Source organism: Aspergillus thermomutatus (assembly GCF_002237265.1).
Source record: "Aspergillus thermomutatus strain HMR AF 39 chromosome Unknown NODE_261, whole genome shotgun sequence".
Lineage (NCBI taxonomy): Eukaryota > Fungi > Ascomycota > Eurotiomycetes > Eurotiales > Aspergillaceae > Aspergillus > Aspergillus thermomutatus.
The window spans coordinates 16,546-37,856 of record NW_020798311.1 but is presented as its reverse complement, the minus strand read 5'-3'; the positions used below and the strand labels follow the sequence as shown (position 1 = coordinate 37,856).

General features: G+C 48.2%; 6 protein-coding genes across 6 annotated transcripts; 1 reads left to right on the top strand and 5 right to left on the bottom strand.

The window, feature by feature from the left end:
- Positions 1–1,912: 1,912 nt before the first annotated feature.
- On the bottom strand, positions 1,913–3,271 carry CDV56_104519 (uncharacterized protein; the record flags this gene model as incomplete). Its single annotated transcript, XM_026758138.1, has 1 exon — positions 1,913–3,271. One exon carries the CDS (start codon positions 3,269–3,271, stop codon positions 1,913–1,915), a length of 1,359 nt encoding a protein of 452 aa, XP_026610987.1.
- Positions 3,272–4,964: 1,693 nt separating this feature from the next.
- On the bottom strand, positions 4,965–5,449 carry CDV56_104308 (GFA family protein; the record flags this gene model as incomplete). The annotated part of the gene is made up of 2 exons (XM_026757927.1): positions 4,965–5,243; positions 5,294–5,449. 2 exons carry the CDS (start codon positions 5,447–5,449, stop codon positions 4,965–4,967), a joined length of 435 nt encoding a protein of 144 aa, XP_026610986.1.
- A 783-nt stretch (positions 5,450–6,232) lies between these two features.
- Positions 6,233–8,339, bottom strand: CDV56_104020 (transcription factor domain-containing protein; the record flags this gene model as incomplete). Its single annotated transcript, XM_026757639.1, has 4 exons — positions 6,233–6,695; positions 6,754–6,986; positions 7,518–7,834; positions 7,901–8,339. The coding sequence occupies 4 exons, from the start codon at positions 8,337–8,339 to the stop codon at positions 6,233–6,235; spliced, it is 1,452 nt and encodes a 483-aa protein (XP_026610985.1).
- A 4,845-nt stretch (positions 8,340–13,184) lies between these two features.
- CDV56_103278 (flavodoxin and radical SAM domain protein) lies at positions 13,185–15,548 on the bottom strand (the record flags this gene model as incomplete). The annotated part of the gene is made up of 1 exon (XM_026756897.1): positions 13,185–15,548. One exon carries the CDS (start codon positions 15,546–15,548, stop codon positions 13,185–13,187), a length of 2,364 nt encoding a protein of 787 aa, XP_026610984.1.
- An 847-nt stretch (positions 15,549–16,395) lies between these two features.
- Positions 16,396–17,852, top strand: CDV56_103021 (putative dipeptidase; the record flags this gene model as incomplete). Its single annotated transcript, XM_026756640.1, has 3 exons — positions 16,396–16,618; positions 16,669–16,881; positions 16,936–17,852. The coding sequence occupies 3 exons, from the start codon at positions 16,396–16,398 to the stop codon at positions 17,850–17,852; spliced, it is 1,353 nt and encodes a 450-aa protein (XP_026610983.1).
- A 196-nt stretch (positions 17,853–18,048) lies between these two features.
- On the bottom strand, positions 18,049–21,180 carry CDV56_102603 (putative phenol 2-monooxygenase; the record flags this gene model as incomplete). The annotated part of the gene is made up of 4 exons (XM_026756222.1): positions 18,049–18,828; positions 19,521–19,670; positions 19,727–20,608; positions 20,668–21,180. The coding sequence occupies 4 exons, from the start codon at positions 21,178–21,180 to the stop codon at positions 18,049–18,051; spliced, it is 2,325 nt and encodes a 774-aa protein (XP_026610982.1).
- Positions 21,181–21,311: the final 131 nt, after the last annotated feature.

Genomic DNA, 21,311 nt, shown 5'->3' with positions numbered 1-21,311 from the left:
CCCCATGACACGCACCGCATTGTGTATGCGGCTGTGGTCACGTGGTTCCTGTTAGTCTGTCGCCGTATCACCTTAGCACGACGACAGCCTGTATCTAGTTTTTCTCTCTTCAGCAATTCCACTTCATTCCTTCGTGGCCTATTGGGACGGCTAGAGTAAAGCCTCGGACTGAGATATTCTAGCCCGTGACATAAGTTACTTCATATCATGAGTGCTAGGCAGCATGAGCATATCATGGGCCTTGCTCGCAACATGTAGTAGGCATTAACTTAGTATAATATTTTATAGTTACTTCTTAGGGTGATAATAGCTTTAAATATTATTAAATCTTCTTAATTAGGTAAGTTAATTCTAATAAGATATCTCTCTAATTCTAATAAGATAGAGCTTAGTCTAATATCTAGTTTACTAATAAGGAAGAATAGGTTAGATAAATAATTCCTATATATCTCCTAAGGGCAGGCTAGGCTTATAACTCTTAAAATAAGATATAGCTAAGAAGTTTAGTATATACTATGTAATAGTATGTAATTAAGAAATTAATAAAGGTCTGATTCTTCAGAAATAAGTAACTATCTAGTCTCTATTTATACCTTTAAGGTGGTAAATATAAAGCTATTCACATCCTTAAGATATTATAAGTAGTGTTGCTGATTCTCTACTAAATAAATAACATAGAATATTCTACCATATAAGCCAATTCAAATACCTTCCAATACTTCCTAATCTAGTAAGCGGTAAGATAATCCAACAATACTTCATAGTTCATACCTATTATGATACAGTCAGTGAATGATAATTAGAGTTCAGCATGATAGTACAGAGTATGTAGGCATTGATTACTGCCTGGAGTGATCATCATCGCTGTACTTCGCCAAGAACTGAAAAATAACCAATGGTAGGCTTGAGGGAGCGTCAGCGGGGGTCCGAGAGGATTCTGTTGGGTGAGTCGGGGCGACCACTCACCCTGTCTATCCTGCACTCACCTAAGGTCGCCCAGGGTCGCGCAACTAAAAGCAGCGTCGCGCGAGGGCGCCAGCCACCGACCTTTTGACCGCGTTGAAGCCACACGCCGGCCGGTTAGTAGTTGGGTGGGTGACCACCAGCGAATCCCCGCTGTTGTATGTTTTTGTCTCTTTTGATTTTTCATTTCACATAGGAAATGCAATCTATGGTGCCTTCGAGCTTTGTGTCTTCACTTCATCATCATTGGCAAGCTACGGAGGCCCACAGCTAGGCATGATTGAATAGCTCTCAAGCATGTTCTCTGCCTACTCAGGGTGACCATAAATAAACCAGGATAAACTATGCTGTTCCTTTTCAGAGTAGACATTGGCAGCAGAAGAAGAAGCCCATGAGAGCTGCGCAAGATTAGTTGACAGTGGGGTTTCCTAAGGTAAGGATGGTAAGCTGGAGGGTATATAGTGCCCTAATGACTAGTCAAGGTCAAGCTATGGGCATTTGGTTTTGCCTATAATATCATCACTGGCTCTCCTTCCTGTAGTGCGTCTGTTTTATAAGATCTATCTCAATGAACACTTGGTTAAAAGAAACTACATGCTATCATGCATTTCTGGTTCTTACAACTACTCAAGTAAAAAAATATCATGGAACTGGTTTCCACCGCAAGCAGGCAGTACTAGATAAGTACTTGACACAGAGGAACTCTAGCTACAGGTCAGGCCATCAACATGTGCATAGACAGGAACATCAATGGGTTGGCTTATCTATTGACTACCCCTTCTGACTATCCTGGTAGTAGCCATGACAGTGAGGCATGCATTATGCTCCTGAGTTAGGTATATTCATAATGACAAACCTGTATTGCTTTGGACAGTGAATACATAAATAAGAGAATACTGAAGTGAAACGCCTGATCGTGTCATGGGAAGCCTTAGATCTTTGACCAGCTTCATCTGTCCTCTGCTGAATGAGGCTGAAAGACCCGTAATCTTGGCTCGCCACCCTCAAAGCCAACCAGCCAGTTTTTGATCTCTCGGCGTCGAACCCTCACACGTTGCAATTGGTCTGGTTCATCCTCCTCCCGATGCTCCTGCACAGCTTTGACCGCCCATCCGACGACCCCATCAGGCAGATACTTGATCGCCTCCCGTACTCCGCGAGGAGTGAATCGTATTCTCAAGGCATAGATGATAGACAAAACAACCAGCCCGGCGAACAGTCCAGCGACGATCAACACAAGCGCCTCGATGACCAGTGGCACATCAGTCGCAAAGACGATGCATCCTTGGGTCTGGTCCGCATCCAGGGCGGGGAAGGAAAGAAGAATGTTATCACCGCCCTGCACCATCGTCATCGTGTTGAGGAGAATGGCCAATTCACGCTCCGGGTCGGAGACAGACGGCGTACCGGTGCCGTAGTACATCAGGCCCTGGAAGGTGGCCCGCCAGTTTGCGAGTGCGGCTGTGGAGTTCATTGCACGGGCAATTGTCTCCGCAGGCGCGGCGTCCATGGCACAGGACAAGGCGAGCATAGTGACGTTGTCATCGAACGGGGAGGCGTTGGTCTGTATGGCGGCGCGCACGTTCCAGGCGTCGGAGGAGTTGTCGCTGGTGAGACCCGCCGAGCTGCTCCACAGCACAAGGTGGTTGTAGTAGCCGTCCGCGAAGCCGGAGTACTCGGCTGCGGGGCTGGGGTACAGCAGACCCTGCTGGATAAGGTCAGTGGCCAATGCTTGCTGATTGTAGGCAGCGCTGTACGTGCGTGTTGCGTTGGTGGAGCACACCCAGCTCCCCAGGATATCTTGTGTGCCGGGGCAGAAGTTGATGTCTTGGTTGACCTTGGCGTAGATCCCAACGGGACACGTATTATTGAGACTGAAGTACTGCGCATTGTGTGCGACGATGTACGGGATGCCATTCGACGGGGGTGCGGCCGTCAGGAACGGTCCGGTGGTGTTGAGGACCAGACCTTGTCCGAACAGACACCGGGATTTCACTTCCACTTGCACGACGAAGGTGGTCGTCAGCAAGTCGGTCACCTTTGACAACGCGAACAGGATCACCATCACGGTGTATCCAAGCTTGCCACCGGGGAGCTGGCGGAGATCGTACACCGATTTCACCAGCTGGAACCCCTGCAGCCAGCCCAGGGTTCGGTGGACACGGATGCTGCCCTTGCGCACGATTTGCAACTTGGCTCTAGACTGCAGAACACGGTCGGTCAACCATGCGATCAGGCTTACAAATATCAGAAAGTACACTCGCAGAACGAGGCGAGCGTGGCCAGGAGATATTTCCGTTAAAATCATAGTTGGGTTGATAATCGATCAATCCGGTTATGCAGCTGTTGACCCAGTAAAATGCCAACTATTTACTGCTGGCTAGGTGGTCATTTAAATGCGTCCAAACCCACGCCATTTCCATTTCAACTCCAGCCGATGACGAGGCGGACAGGAAAAAAGAAAAGACATGGCGCTCAGGGCTGAATTACTGGAAAAAGCAGAGAGAGCCGATATCTCGTGAGCACAGTGTGTGGCGCCCAGAAAACAAATAGTGGGCTTCTCTGGCGTGAGCCACAGTGTCACGAATGACTGCCTACTGCCTCGTGATTATCCAGGCCACTCACTTTTCAAGCCCCTTTTAGCGACAATGATCTCATTTCTCACGGACTGTGCTTAGAGACTAGGGATAATAAAAGGCTGATAGTTCAGGGACGTCTGCTGCCCATCTCTCAGGCAACCGAGTTTCTGATAAGCCAGCCAGAAGTAAACGAGGCCACAAAGCTTACTTTGCATGTTTCAGCTTGACTGGGAGATATTATTCAATCAGAAAGGCTTACTTCATGGAGAGTGGAATCAAACCAATAGGTACCGTCTAGGGCTCATGCCACATGGCGGCCTGCCAGGACATGATTCGAACGCCATAGCCCCTCGGAGATAGATATACAACAATGCTGTCCAATGATATTACTTATGACAAGTAGCTGTGAGGGTCTGGAAAACGCCAGGTCTTAGTTGCATCAAAAGTGGTGTACACTGCCGAGAAGAATGGATCGAGAGGGTCGAATCAAGCATCAGGTTACGACCAATTTGTTCGCACTCGACCTATACTGAGGCTGAAAGCTAATATTCTCTACTAAAAGCATGGATTACTTTGCAGTATCTACCAGGGTCCTAGTCTGACTTCTGTTCTGCAGTGATACCCAGATCTAGGGAGTATGTTGATTATACATGTGAGCTCTACATTCAAATACAGAGTGGATGAAGTAATCACCTTCGTGTATAAAATATACCAGATCTGCCTTTCCTCCCTTCAAGTTTCTTACCAAAAAGATTAGATTTACCCCTGTCAGGGGATGTAAGCTCAGTGCGTCGTCTTCAAGATATACCAAGCATTCGTATAGTAGAGCCTTACCCCAAATAATGTTGTCGTATGCAAGTCTGGAGAATAACCTTCAACAATTTAGGTCTAGCCGATTTGCCTTTAACTGATCTTAACCATCCCATCAGGAATGCAAAACTACTGGGACCGTGCCCTAACGCCCGTTCCTTGAACTATCATATCTGGCAAAACTTGCAAGGAGATTCAAAGACGGCATTGAAAGTGTGCTCCTCGTTCAATGCCCAACGCACAAGCTTCCGCGACTGGACTAGGCTGCAGTATATGGGAGGTGACAACTCTAATCTTGAAACAACTATATCTACCGACGGAGCAAGTATCAGTATCGCTCTCGGGGTACGACATTGTAGGTATATCTGCTAACTGCAAGGATTGTTACTGGGCTGCTATTACAGTAAGTGTTCTCGAAGAGTACAAGCAAATAATAGCCGAGACGACATCAGACCTCCAAGATCCCTTGATGGCAGTAAAGGAAAGCTAGTCTATCATAGAAGAAGGTGTGAAAGGAATAAACCACCCACTTAACGGTTTCCTCTTCCGGAAAAGAAAGACAGTGTTTCAGTTGCAAGATCCTTTATCAGCGAATGCTTAGTAAAAGAGAAATTACATGGTGTCGCGCTTCTCTGTCCCCTCCATAGGTGCAAGCCACTCTCTCCGCCTCATACAGAAGACTTCCATCTTGGGCTCCCACTCGCTCTTCGAAGGTCCTAGATTCATGGTGCCTGAGGTGACGGTCACCGCATTATACTCTAGGGACTTGCTGCTGATAAACAAGGGCGAACCACAGTTGGAGCAAAATGACCTCAACAGCGTATTACCCGACGCCGTGTCCTTGTCTTTGTAAACTCTCAGAACATCTTCCCCGGTAAGGAGTTGTAGTTGCTATAGATATATCAGCTGGTTATTCCTGAAGTGGAGTGCACGGCACGTACATCTTTCAGGCAGAAGCTGTTCGCCATGAAAGCAGAGCCCGTGCTTTTGCGACAACTGTCACAGTGGCAGATGATGGTTGTTTTGGGAGGTCCGGTCACTTTGTAGCGAATTTTCTGGCAGAGACAACTACCGGTCACGATGTTGGAGGCGGACATGGTCTTGGAATGTAGCACAGTGGGTATAAGCTTTGATAGTATGAGGAAGCAAAGAGAATCACCAATTTAATCTCGATGATGTTCCAGAGAAGACTCGGTTTTTAACTAATCCAGCGCGAGCAGGCGAGGCTGACATGGCGGGGCAGTTATCAAGACAAGGATTGGTCACCTAACATGACTCACCTGGTGAAAACTATCCGAAAGGAGCTCTCGAATACCCTGGAAGTGACCAGAAAAGAAGAAAAACACAGGGGTAAGAAAATCTGTTGGTTAATAACCCCCGGCGGGATATCGTCCTATGGTGGTAGCCTTGGGCGTCCGATAAGTCCACAGGGTTATAGAAGTGTAGCATTAGGTTATAGTAGACTTATTTAACCCTAAATGTACTGGGATCTATCATATCAAAAATCTATATAGAGCATAGATGAGTATCCTGATGAGATAATCAGGGTTCGAAAGCTGGAAGAGTAACATGGCGGTTGCCACGAAGATACTAAGCAATTTCAGATGGCAATATGGTTGTTGATCTCATTGACAGGGACGCAAAGCCTAACCTCCATAAGGTTCCCGGCTCCTTGAAGAAAAAAGAACGAGGAAGATCGAGAGTAGGAAACCTAACAGATCAGCAGTTGAGTCACATAACCCCTGCGTCATTCAGCCCTGGAATCCTTGGCCTTGCTCTTCAAAGATCCCTATCTCAAGGTGTATATTACATGTAGTCACTTGTTGGATCGCTACTGTATAAGTGACGGATGCATTTGGCGATAATCATGGACTTTCCTTTTAGATATACATCTCACTAGCGAAGTGTCCATCAGAATGTGATTCACTGAGGAATCCCAGCTCGCCTCGAGACAGCATTTGATCAAGCACAGAGAATGACGGCTCGAAGAAATAGTCGTCTACACCTGATGACATCGCCTGACAGGGTCCAGGTGCAGAGTCCATCCCGTACGGGAACATTGGGCTGCAAATGGGAGCGGGCCCTTGGGGGAGGGTGGATCGCTTTTCGAGCACTCCGTCGTCTACAGGCGCCATTGAGCCTGATTCACTGATGAAGGACTGGGAGAGTAAGACGAACTCATGGAACAGCTGCTGTAATGTGGCGATCGGTTGACTGACTGTCCCGCTTGGTATCAAGCAGTTCGCGACCGTCTTCAATAAGTGAAAGTCGCCTAGATGGGATGTCGCAACGGCGTTGCAGAATAGGGCAAAGCAGGCGGTCAGAGGATAATAAAGAAGAGTCCTGGGATTTGTTAAGCACGCCAAAGGGGCGGGGGGTTGGGATGTGGGAGCAGACTGACCAGTGCAGAAAGGCGGCAGTTCTTTGCTGATCGCTTGGTAGACACAGACATACCAATGCTGAGAGCTCCTGGCGAGCAGACTGAAGGTAAAGCTCTCTAGTACCACGAACGTGATCCGAGCTCACTTGGGTTAAGTGGAGAATGGCGGTCATGATGGAGTGATAACCGAAATCGAGCGTCGCGATTTCGCAGCGGACATCCAGGCCTTTCCACCGAGGCGAGGGAGGCGAGATCTGTTCGTGTTAGCTTTCGGTCAATACCAAAGATAAATGCACTGTACGACTACCTGATCTATCTTGCGCCGAATTGCATCCATTTTCAGAATTAACTGGGTTCGTGCATGATTAAATGACCGGCCTGCAGTTTCTCTTTCCGATGAAGATTCATCCTTGAGGAAGGGAATCAGCACACTCTGTACATGCGCAAACTCCATGTAAATGGATAAAAGCTCAGAGAGTGGAGTATGATGAATGAATGGATGATCCATTATGATGCCAGGTTCAACGTCGAGGAAACAGCAGGATCTTCCAAGCTTCCAGGCATAGTTTCTGTCAAGCATATAGCACCACATGGCGCAGTAGTACTCTTCTTCAGTTACACCCTGCCAATTAATGGCGGCTGCATGGAGGCCGAGATCGACGCAAACCCTACAAGCAATACGTGTCAAATCACAGCACAGCTGAGTCTCGCCTGACCCCTGGCATAGGAAAATCTGCTCCCTTGTCAGATGGCGACAGGAGTGACGGATATATTTTGTGACTTACACCACAAAGTGTGCCCTGTAAAAGAGCAAGTGAAGGCGAAGTCAAGAGGGGGATTCTCCTCAACGCAGCCTGGGCCGTTCGCTTGTACTTCAAAGCGCTTTCCCGTAGCATCTGGGAAAGCCCGTCTTGGTCCTCATCCATCAACAGACAATTGATGAACTTGTAGGCCACGGAATTGACGCAGACCGTGTAAAGGACAGTGTCATGGGGAGATGCGGTCTTGCAAAGAAGTGACAGTCCCATATGCTTCAGTGTTGATCGAGACACGTGTTTGAAGTAATCATTTACAAATGATCCGAATCTATCGCCCCCGAGGTCTATGAGGTTGAGTCAGTATCCCATGATATAAAATAGTCCATCAGAGGTGGTTATAAACCCTTTACCATTCAACATCCAAGTCAGAAACTCCACGGACGGTATTTCTGGCTGTTCCTCGCCAGATCCTTCGACGTCTAGCGGGCTCTTGAATCCCCCCATACTTTGCGAAAGTTGGCTTGCGACATAGAGCGCTGACTCGAGAACTTGGATTCTGTTCCAGGTAAGACCCTGTATACGGTCTAGTGGGCGCTGTCTCGTCAACTGGGCATCTGTCAGCGGAACTAACAAGATCCATGTATGGAGCTCTTGCTCCCTGTCTGGATCTTGGTAACTTCCTCGTTCTGTCGTCTTGAACGACATCTTGTGGTCGTCCATCTCGGAAAGGATGCTATCTGTTGCAGACTTGTCGTTTCGCCGAACTATCTCAAAAATAGAACCACCACGAGCGTCAGGTAGGAGGGGACTGGGCGAAGTCCGGCTCGACTGAAGCGCACCGCTTGTCATTTCTGCGTGGAGCGAGATTCTTTTTGGTAATCGTCTCATGCTCCGTTGGCGAGTACACGCAGTTCTTTGGTCCTGGCAGTTCCCACAAGGATCATTCCTGTCACATCGCACCTATAACAATGGTCAGAGAGATAGGCTAGGATGATGCAGGGAATAATTTGTTCCTGGGTGGATGTTCATCGCTGAAATTAACGAATATGGATTGTTTGGGCATATCCCATACCTTTCGAGAATGACATGCATCACACTTCAAGAAACATTAGAAGGAGAAAGGCCCCATAATGATCAAGCAGAACCTACAGTCGGATAGTGCTTGGACAGCAGCTGCCCTTTGCCTGAAGAACCCTCCATTGTTCTTATACTTTTTTTTTCCCTTTGACCTGAAAGTCCCCGTTCAGTTCGAGTCTATCGATTCATGGTCATACAAACCTCGAATAACTCACATCCTTTTTATGGATGGATGTGCTTCTATAGAAAGATCACTTGAGTATGCCAAGGATCTATATTATTAAATCTCTTGGATGTGAATGAAACATGGCAACTGGCAAGAGGGCGAGGTCAAATCAGCACGAGAGAGAGTCTGTCCCCACAGTCTCCACTCCTGTGGCTATGCAATTCAGCTCAGGATGAGTTAAGAAAAAGTTTATGCTGGTGATCTACTAAAGAAATAACGGTGGAGCATGCTGAATAATTGCTTAATAATCGACATTTTCAACTTCACAATTGCCTCTTCAGGGTTAGCGCCTCCCCTTACCTATTTTAACCCTCCTATTACTCTGTACACCTATTAAAATTTCTCTCTCCTCTTACACACCTAAATTCCTGCTCTGTATGCTCTTCTTACCCTAATTATATTACTATTCTATATGCTAATGCTCCTCTTACAGGCCTATAGGAAGAGATTTCACTTTATAGTCCTTCTAAATTAGTTTCTCTGGCCTCTACGGGCATTTTTACTACTCCCCCCTATTATTAGGGCCACCCTCACCTACATTCTAAAACCCCTGAACCAGGGCCGCAGCTCTTAATTAGGGCTATAAAAAAATTATGTTTCCTACTAGATAAGACCATAAGATACTTAGTAAGATAGTGAGGGCCGTAGGTCCGAACCCTGCGCTAGAAGTGAGCGGAGCGAACTTGGAAGTGTGCTTCGGCGTAGCCGAAGCTGCAGTGAGCGAAGCGAGCGCTAGGCAGCTTGTCTGAGATCAGACAGTTGAAATATCCTTGACACTGACAGATGTGGTGTTTTATGGTGGCATCTTCGGAGCCTAACCTTCCATCATGAAAGTGTTGTCGAATGTTGTATTTCAAACAATCGACGGGGATTTTGTAGAAGTAAAAATGAAACTGAGATAATCTTCGACAAAATCCATCTGATTGTCAATATTGAATGGAACCCCCTTGATCTGATTCTACCTTATCTACTACTACTACATGACGACCTACGACCTCTTCACCATGAGCATCTTCATCGGGGTTTTGAAGAGACACAACAGACAAGACAAGAAAGACCTGGGACTGTGTATAGTGGGATGACATGGCTCAGTGTCGAGATATCTCGCATATGAGCTAGCTCTGTAGTGAGCAGCTTAAGTCCAGAGCAGCATCCCAGATCATGTTGCATAGTCAAATCTGAAAGGATTAATATAATCTTGTTTAGCTTAAACACAAAAATGACTAGTCAGATATTATAGATGGAGAGACCGTTGACAGTGTACCTAGTCATTTAAGTCCATAGTAGTCTGTAGACAGACACCGTTCATTGGTGTATTCAAATTTTGTAACTTGCGACTCCAGTCTTATGCCGAACCAGTCGTTGTGAAGGATAAATATAGTCGGCTTTCGGGCACTTGGCATTCAGTACTCTCGAGTCATCCATGCCTTTTCGAGTGTTAAGTGGGGATGCCGCGGCTCATCTGAGGCTTCATCATAGTCTAGATAGGAAACTGGTTCACCATGGTATGGTCTTTCAGGTGAGCTGAAGCTGAAACGCACAAGAGGACCTCCAGATGAGGGCAGGGCAGTTCACTTTGTTACATCCATCCAGTTAAATTGAACAAGAAAGATTCCAGCTCATGATGCTTTTATCTTTCTTTGGAAATCCGCTGCTTACTTAGAAATATATTCTTCTCTTGTCTGGTCTGGTAGAAGTTGATCGTTTGAACAATTTAGAATCGTCCGCTGTCACATAAGCCTATCGTGGTGTCACTTTCATCCTTCATGTTGTCCTGCATAGAACACTGCTTGTCTTTGTCTTCTCGAATGGACGTCCAAGTACAACTGGATAAGAGGGAGGCAACCTATACAAACCAGGACACAGTCTCTGGCCGCCTCATTCTTCACAACAAATCATCAGTCAATGTATCAGTGATACAGGTTACCCTCTCCGGCTCAGCATTGTCCAGACTGGACTCGGGGAAGCGCACGGAATCACACCAGGCAGGTTTCCGGACTTCATGCTGGCTATGGAATGGGTGCGGCTTGTGCTAATTCCTCTCAGTTGTTTCAGAAGACGCAGCAAGTCTTTCCTCCTCCTCCTTCTCCAGGAAATCTCGACATGGCTTCATACTTCACTCTCGGTCACGGAACATATGCCTTTTCATTCTCCATCTCGGTAGGCAGTGTCCCTGCCTACAATTTGAAGCTCTGCCACTCACAACTCTATGCAAATTTCCAGTTTCCTCAAGTCTCGGAATGCTATAGAACCAGCATGGACGGAAATCGCTCTCGAGGCAGTTGTGGAACCCTACCGAAAAAGCATCGCCAAACTGTCCATTTACTTCGGAGACTTCCACCTTCCACTATTCGGGGTCGAGCAACCGCTGGGGAGATCACCTACTCGCTAGATGCAATCATCAGAACCGGTGCGACAGGCAGGGGCTCGGTGATCACAGTTGAGCATCCCCCGTGCCACGTTACTTTTATAAGCTAAAGAGAAAGCTCAAAGTCGCAGCTAACGTTCTAAATCGTGTCATTAGTCTCGAGATATAATTTTCTATCCGGTGACCAACTTTAACCCTCCCTCACATGCCCTCATAGAAAGGCGTTCAGTCATTCTCAACCCGGGAAATCCAGAGAAACCCATACCGACAAGTTATCGGATTGATGTCCGACTCTCGGACGGAGCTTGTCTCCTCCTCGGCGAACCCATCCCTCTGACGATATACATGACGAGAATCAACGGGTCCGACTGCGACCTCATCTTGAACGACTTCCAGTCGATGCTCATCGAAACAACCCAGGTACGAGCACAGGGACTCGTCGAAACCAGCACACATCGCCGCGTCCTGCAGACAGTGAGCAACGTGCGCAAACGAGCCTATGCCGGCGGCACACCAGCAGGATCGACAGTGAGCCTTGATGACGACTTGTGGAGACATCATCGGCTGCCGCCCTCGCTGACACCGACATTTGAAACCTGCAATATCAGCCGCAGTTACAAGCTCCAGATACGGCTCGGCTTCCGGTTTGGTTTGGCAAATGTAAGGCGAACCCTGTTTTTTCCCCCTTTTGTTCTTTTTCAATCAGGACTGAGCCGTGAACCTTCCCCGAGTATAGGCCCTGACTAGAGTTTTGGAAGTTGAATTTCCGATATACATCGTGGCACCTTGCCCTTCAAAGAACCCGCCTCGAGCATCTTAGATTTTTTTTTTTTTTTTTGAAGAACATGCAACAGATTAGCTGACTGGTTGACACAAAAGCACATTGCACGACCTAACTGAAGAATGCCAATTATGCGAATGAGAAAATTTATATATAAAGGAAGTTTAGCACCGATGCAGGTGCACAAATACTAGACGGGATGACTGTGGAAGACTATGTCCTCTCCAGCTTGTAAGAATATTTTCAGTGAATTTTGAATTGTAGAAATCTCGATACGATCTAAGGCAGCAGAGCCATGATTGGCATTATCTCTTCATGTGAAGTATGCGAAGAAGCAGTAGTTTTCTACAGGTTAGTCTATTACAAGATACATCTATCAAGTGGGCTAAGTACATACCTCTTGACTGTGATTACCACTTGAGAATATACCCAAGGAACCTGGGCTTAAGTTGCTAAGCTGGCGGGTTCATCCGTATCAATATACATGCCTTGAATCAGACAGTTCTCCCTCCTCAGAAGATTAGAGGTTGAATCTCATAAAACCTTTCATTGTGATAGAAGCTTTGTTTGGCTCCGTAGACATAGAATTCCCTGATAACTGTGACTCATTGATTCTAGGCTAACAAGCCAGGTACTACATCTGTTATGGGAGCATCTAACTCTACAGCTCCTCCACTATGTCCCCCTTTCATCAGTTGTAGATGCAATGCCACCCCTCTCCCTTGACAAGAGACTGCCCCGATCCCATACACTATAAGTCACACAGACCCCAACCTCCTTCATGGGGAGTCTGATGAAGATAGTTCAACCATTGCTTTCTATTGGGGTTTGAATTCAGTTTGTGCTGTTGAGTTGCTCCTGAGGCGCTCCTGAGGTGTCCGTGAGGAATGAGATCTGTCTCTTTGCGGCACGGGAGAAAATTGGAAATATAGGAAGGAGAGCGAGAGATAGAAGGATGCAGGGAGACGGTTGGCTCTTTAAGTTCGAGGATTCCACCAGACTAGCGACCGCTAGTTCAGGACCCTCGCGACTTGAAGATGGCCTCTATCGTTGTTGTACTAGCCCCAGGGCGGATGAAATCGGACAGATGAGCCTAACGCCTTTGCGGGATGCTTACCGTCCTTCTGGAACTTTCCTGTGAACGGAGTAGCACGGTGGCAACCTTGTCTTTCAAGAAGATTTGCCGTCAGAAGGCCTCAGTATGTAAGTAGTTCTTGGCGCAGAATTATTGACCATCTCTCCTCAAGGCTCCGCCGTGATCTGCAAATGTTTCTTCTTGCCCTTCTTGTATACACGCTCGTCGTTCGGATCAAAGCCACCATTACCCCAGAGTGCCCAGTCCTCGGTTTCCCTCATGTAGTCCTCGGGAGTAAATGACGTGCCATCGGCCTTCTCCTTCTCCAAAAGCTCGAAGAATCGATCATAATCAATGCGAGTATGCCACTTGCCATTGACGTGAAACCTTTCCGAGGCAATGAGCACACAGCAACTGTGTGCATGCTCCGCGGCGATGCCATATTTCAGCCCACGGCGCTGCAGCTCGGCGTTGAGAGCAGTGACGAACTGGGCGACTTCTTCGTAGAAGGGTACGTTCTGCATTGTCAAGCCAGCTCCAGCACTGGTGCTTGTGCCACAGTACGTCACACCTTTTATTTCGACGAAACATGGAAGCGCCTTTTCCACCAGATTTGCATAGCCAATGACCTCATCATCAATGTTGAATCCCTTGACCAAGGTGAGACGGAAAACAGTGCGCTGGACATGGCGCTTCTCCCGTAGGATATCCAAGCAACGTTGGAAGCGCTCCCAGAAGTCCCGATGGAGAGGACGATCAATCTTACGCAGACTCTCACGGTTGCTTGCATCGATGGACACGTAGAGTTGGGTTACGCGACGCAGAGCTTCGAGCTGATCAGGATGTTGAGCATTGCATACCAGGAAGCTGGAGATGTGTTCGCCGTGCAGCATGTCCAGGAACTCATTGATGTGAGGATAGAAAATGGGTTCGCCAACCAAACTCAAGGCACAGTGTCGGATGCGCATGGCCTCTGCAAATCTCTCAGCTCGCACACCAGGAACGCCGCGCATCATCTTGATCTTCTTGTAATGACCCTCCTTGACTCCCTCGAAGATCAATTCCGGAGAATCCACTTTCCAACGCCAAGTAGTTCCGACTGGGTTTGTACCGTGGCGCCAGCAGAAGATACACTTATTGCTGCAAGAGAGCGATGGTGTTGCCTCCATGCAAAGATGCGATCGGATACCGTAGAAGGAAAACTTGTAACACGAACCTCGACCACGTAGCGCAGATTTAGTCCAACGGCAGATCTTGACACCGGAGTGAGACCCGACGATCGTATAGCCTTGTTTCGTCAGAGCAGCGTAGGTGGGCGATGTCTTGGGAACCATCTCCTTCTCGGTTGATTGGCCAGGGGCAGATTTTCCTATGGTGGTGAAGTCAACGGGAATCGGCGACCCGGCTGCAGTCTGGTCACCTCCAAACTTGATGTCCTCCAAATCCATGACGTTTTGAGCTTTGCTCTTGCCTACGTCTTCATCGTCCAATTCCTCGTCACTCTCAAGGGGATCACCACTGCCAGGTACACCTTCTCCTAGTCCACCATTCTCGAGAATGTCAAAGAGGATGTCTTGCAATCCCTGAGACCACTCTTTCAACGAGGATTCGGCATCACTTTTAACATCACCCAGTCCCAAAGGATATGCTCGTTTCCGCCCCGTGAGTTTGGCCATCCATTTATCCAGCTCTTTGGCTTGAGAACAGAAGCCTTCTTCTTCGGTAGGCCAGCCTTCCTTATCACCAAATCCGAAGACAGAGTAACCGGCGAGGCTTGACAGAGAGCCTGTGTCGATGCGGAAGTCATTATGAGTCTCGTTGAGATGGTCAAGAAACGTATTCAGGATACTGTCGATGTTGTAGGTAGGGATCAACAAGCAGTATACGTAGCGTGTACCGGGTGAATTTGGCGGAGGCTTCGGTGCAGAGGTGAAGTAGTCGTCGAGATCGATATAGGAGAGGTCGTGGATCTGAGGGGGTAGAAGGCCACGCTCGCGGTCCTGCAAGTCGGCCCGCTTTTGCGCCCCAGCGCGCAATTCGTCCAACAGTATTTTGGCATATCTTTCAGTGTTGCCAGTCAAAGAAGCGAAAAAGATGATGGGTTGGATAAAGGAGAGGGGCTCCGCATCCTCTGTTTGCCCTCGCCGTCCAGCAACTTTCGATGGTTTTCTACCGGTGACTCTCTTCGGACCTGAAGTTAGTTTTGCTGTGCCGTTGGCCGCGGGAAGCTGCCGTTCAGCCTTCTGTGTCGTTGCTGGGTTGCTGCTCTCGAGAGGGATGCCTTTTTCTGTCTTTTCGGGGGATTGGCTTCGAGGCGATGGCGGAACTGAAGACGAGGCTGTGGTTTTCGTTCTGGACTGAAGTTTGCGGTAGAATCGTAGACCCACGAAGACGGTCGAGAGAGCAACTAGGAACAGTAGACGGTAGGAATGCCAGAAGGCCAAAATACCTAGTAATGAACTATCGGTCAGCATGATACAGGTGGAAGGATCTCGCTTTGTCAAACCTTCAGTCGTGGAGTGCTCCGCCATGATGATTCCAAAGAATCGATGCAGCAGTGCAAACCCTTCTCTTTTTTATGCTGCCGCGCGAATATTTGGTCGCATTCGCAGAGAGAAATTTGAGGACTCGGGATAAAATTGATTGACGGAGGGCGATCGGACCAAGTGGGGAAAAGCCAAGAGGGGCACAAATAGGTCTCTCTGTTTGTAAGCAGCTACATTCGGAGATGAAAGAAGCGAGCGCGTAGATAATAATTGCGCAAATGATGATTTACCTGGATATTTCGACTCAATAAAGAGCTTGTTGATCAATGAAGATTACCATGCTGTCAGGCACTCGATGAAGATGGAATTTTCCCTTCAGATCGACTCTGATTGGCTCCCGCATTTTGTGCTTGCTGGTAGATACCTCAGGCAAGAATAAGCATACGAAGAACAATTCAATTCGTACTTCGAAATCTCTATAATTATAAATAATAAACAATAATTAAATATGTTCTTACTATTTTCATTCTCCGAAGAACAAAAGCCACCGGAATCAGGTACATGTTCGCTGCATGATGAGCCAAGCAAGGTCTCCGTCCCTTGTGGGCAGTCAATCTCAGACCTGAGATAAGGCATTTATCGACCTGAATTGCACGAACACTGATAACCTCATCAATCATCTTCGAGAGCGTTTTAAATCCTCTAGTGTACATGGAAGATAGGAAAAATCAAGGCATGATTGCATGAAGATAGAAATCGTCAACTGTCTGTGCTGTCCATTGTATTTGTCAGCCCAGCCTCGCATTTGGTGCTGTGAGTGTGACCGTTCTCTCAACACGATACTTCTTGATATTCATTGACCTCTATGATTTACCATCAGATGTCTAGCAAGATGTCTGTTGAGAAGAAGCAATATGTTGAGAGATACTCAAATGACGTAGAGAAACAAGCTCAAACTTCCGAGAAACCGTCCTTTGCTCGTTATCTCGGACGTTTAGCTGTGACCCTCCTACTGGCATGCCTTGTTGTTCTCACGACGGCGTCTCCCCAATCGAGCGCTCCTCTTAGCATTGAGCAAAGGGTCGACAAGATTCTGTCAGAAACTCCATTGATTGGTACAACATCTTTCTAACTTAGTCACGCGAGTATACTGATGGCTATACAGATGGCCACGATGACCTTCCTATCTTCATTCGGGCTTTTTTTGACAACAAGATTTATGCCGATAACTTCACTGTTCCTTTTACTCAAGGCAATCTCAAAGGTCATGTTGATCTGCCGCGACTTTTTAAGGGCAAAGTCGGCGGTACCTTTTGGAGTGTGTTTGTCGGGTGTCCTAAGAATTGGGAGGATTTCTCCGATGCAACGTATACAACGAGTAGGAATATCAAGTACTTGAATTTCGAGCTTATTGCTAATAACTGATGAACAGGCGTCCGTCAAACATTGGAACAAGTCGACGTCATGTCACGCCTAGCAAAGGCCTACCCTGACACATTTTCCTCACCTCCGAACGGAACAACCGCTCGTCAAGCTTTCCTTGATGGCAAGATCATTTCTCCTTATGGAATTGAGGGCCTCCACTCTATCGGTAACTCCTTGGCTCTGTTACGAAATTTCTATAACCTTGGGGTGTCGTACGCCACACTGACGCACAACTGCCACAATCGTTACGCGGATGCCGCTTTGACCGAACAGCCCGATGGCAGTATCAACAAGGCTGTTCCGTACTGGCACGGGATCAGTGAAGCTGGAAAGGATCTTGTCTATGAGATGAACCGGATGGGGATGATGGTCGATCTGGCTCACGTTAGTGTGGACACTATGCGAGACGTCCTTGGTGCCGGTAAGGACAATTGGTCCGGCAGTCGTGCGCCAGTAATATATAGTCACAGCTCTACGTACGCGATCTGCCCCCATCCTCGCAACGTTCCCGATGACGTGTTGGAGCTCGTCAAGGCAAAAGACTCGCTGGTTATGGTCAACTTCTCGCCCGATTTCATCTCGTGTACGGCGTCGGATAATCCAGATGAGCTACCAAAGACTGATCTGGAGCATGCGACTCTTGGCAAGGTTGCGGATCACATTATGCACATTGGAGGTCTGATAGGCTTCGACCATGTTGGTTTAGGTAGCGACTTTGACGGTATCATGACTGTTCCTCGAGGTCTAGAGGATGTGTCCAAATTCCCCGACTTAATCGCAGAGCTTCTACGACGGGGTGTCAGTGATGAGGATGCTGCCAAGGTGGCAGGAGGTAACCTACTGCGCGTATGGAAGCGAGTCGATGAGGTTGCCCTAAAAATGCAAGCTGAGGGAGCTTTGCCGGTGGAAGACAATATAGTCTAGGTTGGTTGATCGGTTGGTTGAAGGCACACTGCGGGTTTCTTCATCTTCTCTTTTGGTCATCTCAAAGGCTGTGTATCAGAACGCATGTCCCAGTCTGAGAAAAATGCTGCAATATATACATGACTGAATGATAAGACCATATGCAAAACATTTCCTTGCAAATTGCGAGCCTCAGGCAGTTCTCGGGTTCACAGTATCATCCTGGACTTCCCCCCTCAGCCGATGTAGTTCTCTTCAGCAACTCAAACCCCTTCAACAAATTCCAACCCTGGTCTTTCAAAAACTTATACTTGCCCTTTGACTCTAGACTCTCACGCACCTCCTCCTCCGTCGCCCACTCAAACGCCTGGTGCTCAGTCTGCTCCAGCTTCACCCCATCCTCCCAGCGCTCCGGCGCAGCTCCCACCACCACGTCCGTTGATGGCACACCCGCCTTCCCACTCGCCTCATGCACCTCAACCAGAAATGTGAACTTGGCTACACGGTGCAATTCATTCCGCAAAATTCGCGACCACTCGTCAACCGCAATCGAATCAATAAATTTCGAAACGTGGAGTCCGCTCTCCTCGAAGACTTCGCGTGCTACACCGGCTAGCAGCGTGGCATCGGTGCGCTCGCACATCCCTCCTGGTCCTTCCCAATAACCGGGATAGGAGTCGGTGGCCGCGCGTTGGAGGAGCAGAACGCGGTTACGGGGCTTTTCGCTTGTCGATTGGGTGGCGCCATCATCTTTCTCGACGGATTGTGAATATACCAGTCCCCCGACAACAAAGTCTGTCAGATGTGGTTTGGACGCAGCAAACTCATTCAGAGGGACATTGTATTCAGCGAGATGAGGGGGGACAATGAAATCAGGAAAATTTGCCATGTCGGTCTCCGATGTGAGCCAACGTTGCGATGACTTGTATGTTGTTGGAGACGAGGTATTGAACTCGAACTTTTGAATGGTAAGTCCGTGGCCTTTTTGTTCGTTCAGCTGAAGATTGGATGACTCATGGTATACGAAAACTAACCCGATCGATCTTTCCGATGGTATAGGCAGCCGTATTCACATTATCTACGGACTACGGAGTAGTTTTCGAGCCTTCAGATGATCCAAGTAGTGAACAAATGCAGCTCTACAAACCATCCTTCAATGATAAGCGGGGTGGTCAAGCTCCGCTAAGTCTATCGTCCAATACCCCACATCTTGATGAATCAACTCTTAATACCAAGCAAGTGCATATTTCTCGCCATCATTGATATATACAGGCTCATAAAAACTATATACAAGTCGAAAAAATATCGCTGGCATATGACTACTATAATGAAGCCAAATCACAATTTGCTCCCAGGCAGCTGGGGTATCAGGAACCCCGCAAAGAATTTTCCAATCTGCGTATAGTCATCCAGACTCGTCACGGCAGATACATCTGGGCAAGAATTAGTATTGGCTACTCAGATTGATGATATGATTAGGATCCCTCACATTGATCTGGACGGACAATCACAATTGCGCCCTTCTCGGGTCTAACGCCGAGGTGCTCATAGCAGTGTCCGTGACCCTTGTTATAGCTTTCGTCGTCGTAGTAGATTTTGTGAAGGTCTGATGATCGTTAGCACATCTCACTATGGAGTTTCCTTATGAACTTTCTAAGGCCCGCCTTTAATTTGATGCTTTCCAGTCACAGGGTAGAAGCACTCGGGGATCTGTTCTAGTTCCACGGCATGACGCTTGCCATGACCGACCAGAATGGGCTCAATGAGACTATCGATATCTTCTCCCTTGGGGCGGAATGTCTGGATAGGGCCCTCTGTTGAGCCGAGATAGTCACCAATCTACTATGATGTCAGCAAGACTCATTCTAGGCAGCACTATGACGAGCGTCACTTACAGCTTTCAACTTTGTCCTAGTCTCGGCCAAACTGATATCTCCAATGAAGACCATCACTCGCCAACGGCCATCTGAATTGAGCGACTGAGCTAATTGCATGGGCTTCGAGTCGCTGAAGCGCACGACTTGAGCACTGGGCAGTCTCATGCCAACAACAACGTTTGTCGAAAGCTTGTCCGATTCGTCCACATCGGAAGTGATCGGTGACTTGTCATAGCGCGCCGTCATTCCGGCGGTATACTTACCGGACTTGATAAACCCCTCCTGAAACTCAGCGGGAGAAGTCTGGCCTCCCGAGGAGAAGAGCTTGGAGAAATAACGGTCGAAGTTGATCAAATCGATCGCCACCTTCTGGCGTTCTAGGACATATGTCTCCAACAGGGAAGGCGACGCCAGTCCTTTCAGGACAGTGGCTAGCTTCCAGCCCATGTTGTATCCATCCTGCAAGCTGACGTTCATGCCCTGACCAGCCTTGGGGGAGTGGGTATGACAAGAATCACCGGCAAGGAAGACGCGGTAATCCTTGTGAAAGAAATCTGCATGGCGTTGGCCAATGGAATACGCAGACCACCAGATAGTTTCGGCAAACTCGATCGTGTACTGGCTGAGGATGTTCTTGGCTGTCTGTTGGAGATGCTCAAGCTTGACTTCCTTGGCCTTTGTGCCGGCCGGCAGCTCGATGTAGAAGCGAGCCAGACTGCCACCTTCCCGGGGAATGATCATCAGGTTTCCTGCTTTTGAGCGGATGGTGGTCTTCTTGCGAATGTCGGGGAAGTCGGTGCGAGGAATCATATCCATGACACCCCAGACGGCATCGGTGCTGTCTCCAATCATGTTGTAGCCGAGTGATTTCCGAACGGTACTGTGAGCACCGTCGCAAGCCTAGAGACATCAGAGATCGCCCTGTAGGAAGAAATGAAAAGTAACTGAGAATGACATACAAGCGCATATTTAGCCTCAAACGTCTCAGTCTTCCCATTCTTCTCAGCAGTCACCTTGACAGGATATGCCTGCGGATCGGCGGCCAGCTGGCTATCCACCTCGACACCGGTCACAGTGTACCCGTAGTCAATCTCCTGTTTATTCCACTCCCGCATCTTCTCAATCAGCAGCCCATTGATCCGAGCCTGGTTAAGAATAACATGCGGCTGATGCGACAGACCCGGCTGCGTATCCGCCGTCCGACCAGTGCGCTTGATCGAACCAGATCCATCATCGGCCCAAAACACCACCTCCAGCACATGGTACGCTTCACGCAGCAGCTCCTCACCGATACCAAAGCTCTCAAAGATTTCAACGGTCCGGCACTGCACACCATCTGCTTGGCCCATCGTCATGGGCCCGTCGCGGCGCTCCAGCACCTTACAACGGATGCCATACCGCGCGAGCCATGTCGCTGCGCAGAGGCCTGCGGATCCGCTCCCGCAGATGAGGACATCGACTTTCTCGGACATTGGAACGAGCTGAGTATGGAAGAAGTGGGGGAAGAGTGATTGAATTAAAGAAGGACCCTTTCCCCGGATTTTGTGGCCGTGGTCTGCTTCTTTATGGCATACTCGGATCCGGGGCCGGAACGCATCCCGTA